General features: G+C 43.4%; 1 protein-coding gene across 1 annotated transcript; it reads right to left on the reverse strand.

Annotated features, from left to right (window-relative positions):
* Positions 1 to 3,677: 3,677 nt before the first annotated feature.
* On the reverse strand, positions 3,678 to 6,925 carry polr2m (RNA polymerase II subunit M). The gene is made up of 4 exons (XM_027007399.2): positions 6,638 to 6,925; positions 5,684 to 6,259; positions 5,064 to 5,271; positions 3,678 to 4,316 (listed from the first exon to the last, which is right to left on the reverse strand). The coding sequence occupies exons 1-4, from the start codon at positions 6,745 to 6,747 to the stop codon at positions 4,179 to 4,181; spliced, it is 1,032 nt and encodes a 343-aa protein (XP_026863200.2). The 5' UTR covers positions 6,748 to 6,925; the 3' UTR covers positions 3,678 to 4,178.
* Positions 6,926 to 7,008: the final 83 nt, after the last annotated feature.

Genomic DNA, 7,008 nt, shown 5'->3' on the forward strand with positions numbered 1-7,008 from the left:
CAGATGAAGTCTGCAGGTGCTAGCCTTCTGTTCTTCATCCTGTCACGTAAGACAGATGTCACAAACAAACAGAGAACTGCGCAATAAACAGTTTTGTAACTTTACTTAAGCCACCCGTTTGAGTTGCAGATCAGTGAAGTGCAGTAAAACTCAGCAGTGGAAAGTAACTGCTACTGAACGGTAATGAACATAAATGCGCTTCTTAAAAGTCTTACCTCATAAGACGAATATGCTTATATTTCCAACGTGGACTATTGGGCCACGAAAGTAGAGCCACTGCTGCCATCTGGTGTCTGTACGAGGTAAATGTTTAGATATCTAAAGGCCAAACAGGTGTGACTTCAAGACCACAAAAACATATAATGAAGTATTAAAATGTACAACACTGAACTAGTGTCATATTAAACATTTATCAAACATTCTGTTAAAAAAAAACCGCAGAAATAATAAACACTGCTAGCTGAGAACGGTCTACGCGTGGTCCTTATATTCCACTCACAGCCTACTGTCACAGACTCACAGGCTTCCACGCTGCTCAAGCGAACCTACCATCACTGGCACAGATGCAGAACTGGGGTATTACAACTGTAAATAGGACCCACTTATGCATAGAATTTTTACATCCCGGTACCAGGCAAGCCCCGTTCACAGGTGCTGACGTGAAAGTATGTTTGCGCATGTTATGTGTATAAGGATGAAAACGAAACTGTAGGTTTCAAGACTGCAGAATAACTCAGCATAGCACCGACTACGACTGCTCTGTCGTTAATGTCAGTGTAGCGTGACGGGTACGAACATAACTGGTGTTTCAGTTTGACAGCGCATCTATGCCCACACATTTAGAAGAAGCCTAAACTGTATACACAGGTTCGCTGGGTTATTTTCTGGCTATTGAGAGTAAATCCTACGGAAGGTTTATGCAACATAAGGGCCACCCATTTTACATTGGAAGTGGAGAAATTCTGGCGAAAGAAAATGAGTCATTTATTACAAGATGCAACGATATTTAAAGCATTGTGCCGGGAAAAGCAGACGTTACCCAATCACAAAGAAAAGAGATTCTTAAATAGCTTTCTACTTAAGAGGCGGCAAATAATATGCAACTAGCAAATTAAGAGAATGCGATTTCAAATGTTACATCCCACTTTGTATCTTATAAATGTCTGATTATATGAGGAGCCAGCATGAGTCTCTATGCTGCCATCCTCGAGTAAAAGCGGATTTCGGCGTCTCCGACTCTTCACACGGACCCGAGGAAGGAGCAGCCCGCAAGCACATGAGGAGCGGGACCCAAGGACCACTTCACAGCGCTCTCTCAATCGAGCGCAGCGTCCTCACCTTCTAACCGAGGAGCCCAAGCACAGGATAACCGCCCCGGCCGGGATTAGTTGTGCAGCGTCTGGCGGCGGGGCACAGGCGTCACGGCCTAAATGCTGACGCGCTCTCTCCTCCTCGTTGGAGCGTAAAGCTGCCCCGGTGATGTAAAGCATCAAAATACCAACGATTCATGCTTGCATCTGCTCAGCTTTAACCTCCCAAATCACTTAGCCATTCCTGATGGCTTGAAGGAAAACTCCAGTGCTAAACCTCAAAGAACATTTTATTCAGAGTAGTTTAAAAATGGCTTCAGTTTTTGTTTTGCAGTTCCCTCTTGTAGACAGGATACAAAAGGGAAAATAAATAAATAAATAAATTCTCAAAAGACATCCACATAATTCCAGGGTATAAATTTTGCATCAGCTGTCATTCAAAATCCAAGCATTTGACCATGAAACAAGCTAAAGACACTGTAAACTAATGCAGAATAAAATATTTATGAGGTTTAACCATGGAGTGTTCTTTTAAGAAGACTAGCACTCGTGTATCTGAGGCGACATCAAACCTAGGACATGTGCCGGAGACAACAAAGAGTGCAGCATTACATCCCCTTAATAGGTCACAGCGAACAGCAGGAGAGCCAGCTGAGAGCAGCTCTGTTCTGGGCCCTTATTTGAAATGAGCAGTGTTTGAAACAGTAAGACTACAAGAGAATACAGAGGCTACAACCCCCTCCAAGAACACGCAGCTGAAACTAGACGATACACAGAATTACTCGCAGATGATATTTACCATGTAAGAGGAGAGCAACTCCCACATTCTGCACAGAGATAGACACTGACATATATACATCACAAACGTGGCGTAAATCAAGACATAACAGAAGAGGAACCTGGAGGATGGAATTCAGATGTCCAAGTGAGGAGCAAGAAGGCAGGAGAGAGTGTTTTAACTGGGACAAGAAGACAGGGAGTGCAACCGTACCCCACAGGGACCTGCTGGAACCACCCCGCACTGCATTACTCGAAAACCAAGAAGGAAAAAACGACAAACCAAGCAAAACCGAAACAATCAGTGAGGGAAAGTAAATGACCTCAGTCTTCACAAGCTTGCAATAATGTAGTCGTTCTCCCACGGTGACTGAAATAGAGACAACTGCCAATGTATACATTATGAGCCCTCGATATGCCATGCTGACAAGCCATTAAAATGGCGTTCCCGTAATTTATGTACAATTGTTCTTTCCGTCCTTTTGATTTCCAAAGGTTGTTCACAGTCCCTGTGTACTATTGTGAAAGTTCTGTTGGAGAAAATCACTCAGACTCAATGAGCAATGTATTATGAGGAGGTGGTGGGTGGAGTTCAAAGGAATTTGCAAACAAACCAACGCGACCAACTTTAAGATTCTGGCTTTGGAACAGACGCTCGGTTGCAGCGAGGCCATTTCAGCGTGTGCAGAGTAATTGGCAGAAGTCTCTGATGTTCTCTGAGCAAGGTGGGCTTTAATTAACACCAGTGCTTAGAAGATCCCTTCTGGACAAGTCTGACATATTTATTATTGCACGTCTGCGCGCAGAGCTCTGGAGCTCATCTCATACTTTTCCTCACACACACACACACACACACACACACACACACACACACACACACACACACACACACACACACACACACACACACACACACGCACACACACGCACACACACGCACACACACACACACGCACACACGCACGCTCCAAGCTCCCATCGCTACACGGGCTGGCAATCAGCAGAGGTTATCACAGAGCATCAGCCGCGGCTGGGGCTTCCACCCCTCTTCCCCTTCAGTCCTGCTCTCCTCATTAAGATTCCTGAATCCTATTTCAAAAACCACTCCTGTGACATTTAGAGAGTCAGCGAGATTTAGTGTGAATGAATGCTGCAGGGGTTTAAGGTTATTGGCGTTCCTTATCTCCGTGCTGAGAGTGGGAATTGCGTTTGCCATATGTCATGTCTGCCCGTCTGTTGGTGCTGGTGTCCCATCATGCTTTACCACTCTGTGCAGTAACATGACCTAAATGCGGTCCAGATGTATTCTGGTAATTGGGCCAATTCTTTTAAGTTCCACTATTTCACATTGAGTGTATTAATCACTGGAGGCATGTCATGAATTTCTGCACTGATAGCATCACACGTGTTAAAGATGGCTGACCCACTGCTATAATCAAACCAGGAGGGTAACAAAACAATTCCAGAAAAAAGAAAAACTTTCAAACTGTTTTTGCACCCACATGACACCATATTAACTGCTTTGGTTTTTGAGGCTGGATTTTTTTTTTTTAAACTGACATTAAATATGAACAGGTCTGATTACAGGCATATGCTCTCACACTATTTATTTGACCACACTGCAAATTAAATCTTACAAAAATAAGATTGTTTTTGCATTGTGTTTGAAACGGAAGCAGTCGCGGAGTGGGTTCTTGGCCAAGGTGCCAGGGGCTGCGTGCCTTCGTTGCAACACCTGGTTCATCTCAACGGTTTCATGATGCTGATATAAGGAGCATTAGGTGTTATAGCAAGAATACCCCAACACACATGCAGTCCTCCGGGTCCCTCGTACTACCCTGGAGGATCCTTGCTTAAGTGCTTTTTGAAAAATATTAAAAACATTTAAGTTCACAGTTAGGCACACTTCTGAAGTGGCCTTCACTGCAGTCTAACGTTCTTCAGAACATCTTCAGAGAACATTCAAAATCTGATGGCCTGGAGCATCGTCCACATTACAGCAGCTGCATGGATTTCTCTGGGTACATGCGGCTCCAGCGTAAAGGCACCACCGGCAGCCTGAGGCACGGGCCGGGTCATGGGGCTCCTGGATTAGTTTTCCTCTGAGAGGGCCCCATCATCATGTACCTCTCGGTAGGCTGCCAGAGCACCCCCTTCAGGATTGTAGGTGCTCATACCAACAGTCAGGCCCTCAGCCAACTTCTGGGCAGCCAGCCTGGCTTGCAACTCCTGTAATGCAAATGAAACGACAAACATGTACATGCATGCACAAAAATACACACATGCACACACAAGCATGCATACATTACATACTTTTCACCTTACAATTGAAAACAGACTTTCTAAATATGCAATGGCTGTGACCAACACTGCTGTTTCCCTACCCAGTTCTTGAAGACCACGAAATGGTCCAAACTTTTTGTTTTATCCGAATCCCAACACATCAGGTGTTTACATTCAGGTATGCAGGGTTGACAATCCGATAAACTGGCCTAAACCACAAACTGAATGCCTGTGCTTGTATGCATTACATCAAAGAATTATTTCCTGTGAGATTGGAAAGTTCATACTTTTCAAACAATAGACTCCACCACCACTAGCCTTTCTGGAGGAGAGCTCATGCTTGCCTGCTGTTGGGACCAATCTGACCACCATGGATTCTCTGTATAGATGATTGCTGTAAAGCTGTTTGTAATAAGATTGTAATCTAATCAATTCAAAATACATAACATCAGGCCTTCCACCATAAGCAAGGGTGATATGGGGGTGCGGTGCAGTGTTTTTGGTGTTCCTAGGATTTCACGATTGCACTCTTCTGGACTGGAGTTTGATGATGTCAATCCCTCTGCTTCAGCTCAGTGGTCCCAGCCCCGTGTGACCCTATCACCACTAGGACAACTCTCTCCTTGTGCGCTGCTGCTCTCCTACTTGCTATGCACAGTGCGTCTCCTATGCACAACCTACACCAGTCCATACCTGGTGCATTTTTGCCTGCTCTTGCAGAAGGCCAAACGACTCCTCCAGTGAGAGCAGCTGTGCAGGGCTGTGGTGCATTGGGGGAAATCGGGCAGCAGTGATGTCATCGAGGTGCTTCCTGTCCCTTTGTCTCCTGGCTTCAGCCGTAAGCGGTGTAACACTGCCAGGAGACTGACCAGGCGAGGGAGATGTTGACTTCACCAGTAGTCTGGTGGACAGGCCAAATACTGTCAAAACTCAATAAAAGCAGTGTGTGTAAAAGCATCTAATTTAACATTAGCTACATTGGTGCTAACGGGCTAAACTCTCTCTTTCATATCCATGAACCTGAATTAGGAGCATTATTACTTAATCTACATATCTCTATATATGTAATCTATGTACATAATCTATTGTATAACACTGATCTATACATATAAATTGAGCATATCTAAACATATGTAAACACACATACATATATATATATATATATATATATATATATATACATACACACACATACATATATATATATATATATATATATATATATACACATAAATTGCCAGAACATAGTTCAGTCTATAGTTAAAACTGGTAAGGTAAATCAGAAAAAGTGGATTTTGCAAGTCTTTACTCACTGATTAGGTTTGAATCTAGGTTTTCTCACACTTGCATCCGATTTCTCTAAGATGTCTATGTAATGTGGCTTCTTGTGAAACTGTGAGTGACTGAAGGGATTTTTTGGTGAAGTGTTTTTAAGGGTGGCTTCGGATGGAGCAGATTTTCCCTCCGAGAGTGTGACCCGTTCAAAAGCATTCACAAGATCAGCATCTTTTGACGTGTCATTATTCAACAGTACCACGAGTTCACCATTGGAGGCTGCAGTGGGTTCAGTGCGCTTTTCTGGAGTCTCGGTGGCCTGTGGCTCATCCACACGGCCGCTGCTTCTCGCCAAGTATGTGTTTATGTTGCCACTTTCCAATGAGTCCTCATCATCTTTCAGATTTAGTCGCGCAGTATCCGAATCACTTGAGACTAATGTTATGTGGCTCTGAGCAAACGCATGCTGATACTTGGCCTGAAATTCTGTTCGAACAGAGGACAAACTGGCTTGCTTCTTCTCTTCTTCTTTCAGGTTTGCGAGCGCAAGGCGCACTCTCTCCGCAAAGTCGGAGATTTTCTTACCCTTATCAGGAAGGGTATTGATGAACCTCCTGTAATGACCACATAAATCCAAGTAGTATACTACATCAGACAGCTCTAACCATTGTGAAGGTTTATTAGACGGAAAATGAATCATTGTGCATAAACCCATGGCACATCAACACGCTCTAATATTACCTATTTAACGATCACACACTAAACATCGTATCGTTAGCAGCTTCATGTTGGTAGCTAGTTAGATACAGATATCTTAGGAAACAAAGGTAGCTCAAGTTATCGTGATGCTACTCATTACGCCGTTGTGTTTCTGAATTAAGGTTAGCTAGCTAACTGAACTTACTTACCAGCTAGCGAGTTAGTCTAGATGCGGACTGAGTAAATTAGTGTCTAGAAAACAGGGACCAAACACCAGCTTTCCAGCTACTTACTTATTGTGAAGTATTTTTTCTTGACGTGACAATATTTCCAAAAGATCTTCTTTACTCTTGCTACTCAGATCACCGACTTCTCCGTGGCGCTCTGTCCAAGCTGTGGACATTGTTGCTGGCTAGCTAGCTAAACTGCACTTAATATTAAGCGATAAATTAAAACTTTGTTCATGTCAGTGATCGTATAATAATGAAATCTATTGACGACAGATTAAAAACACATGGCTAGCTAAATGCTAATCGTTACGATCAATGTACGCAACATAACAGTTTCAAAACTGAGTGGTGAAGTTTCCGATTGTAACTATAAGTTGGCGCTTTTCAAAGTAAAAGACCATAACGAGCTCGTCCACCTAGTTCTATCTTTTGTA

Source organism: Electrophorus electricus, chromosome 21 (genome assembly GCF_013358815.1).
Source record: "Electrophorus electricus isolate fEleEle1 chromosome 21, fEleEle1.pri, whole genome shotgun sequence".
NCBI lineage: Eukaryota > Metazoa > Chordata > Actinopteri > Gymnotiformes > Gymnotidae > Electrophorus > Electrophorus electricus.

Coding starts and splice junctions, on each gene's coding strand:
- polr2m (XM_027007399.2), bottom strand. CDS start 6,747: ATGTCCACAGCTTGGACAGAGCGCCACGGAGAAGTCGGTGATCTGAGT. Junction 6,260..6,637: donor GAAAAAATACTTCACAATAA/GTAAGTAGCTGG, acceptor TGGTCATTACAG/GAGGTTCATCAATACCCTTC. Junction 5,272..5,683: donor CCTAGATTCAAACCTAATCA/GTGAGTAAAGAC, acceptor CCTGTCCACCAG/ACTACTGGTGAAGTCAACAT.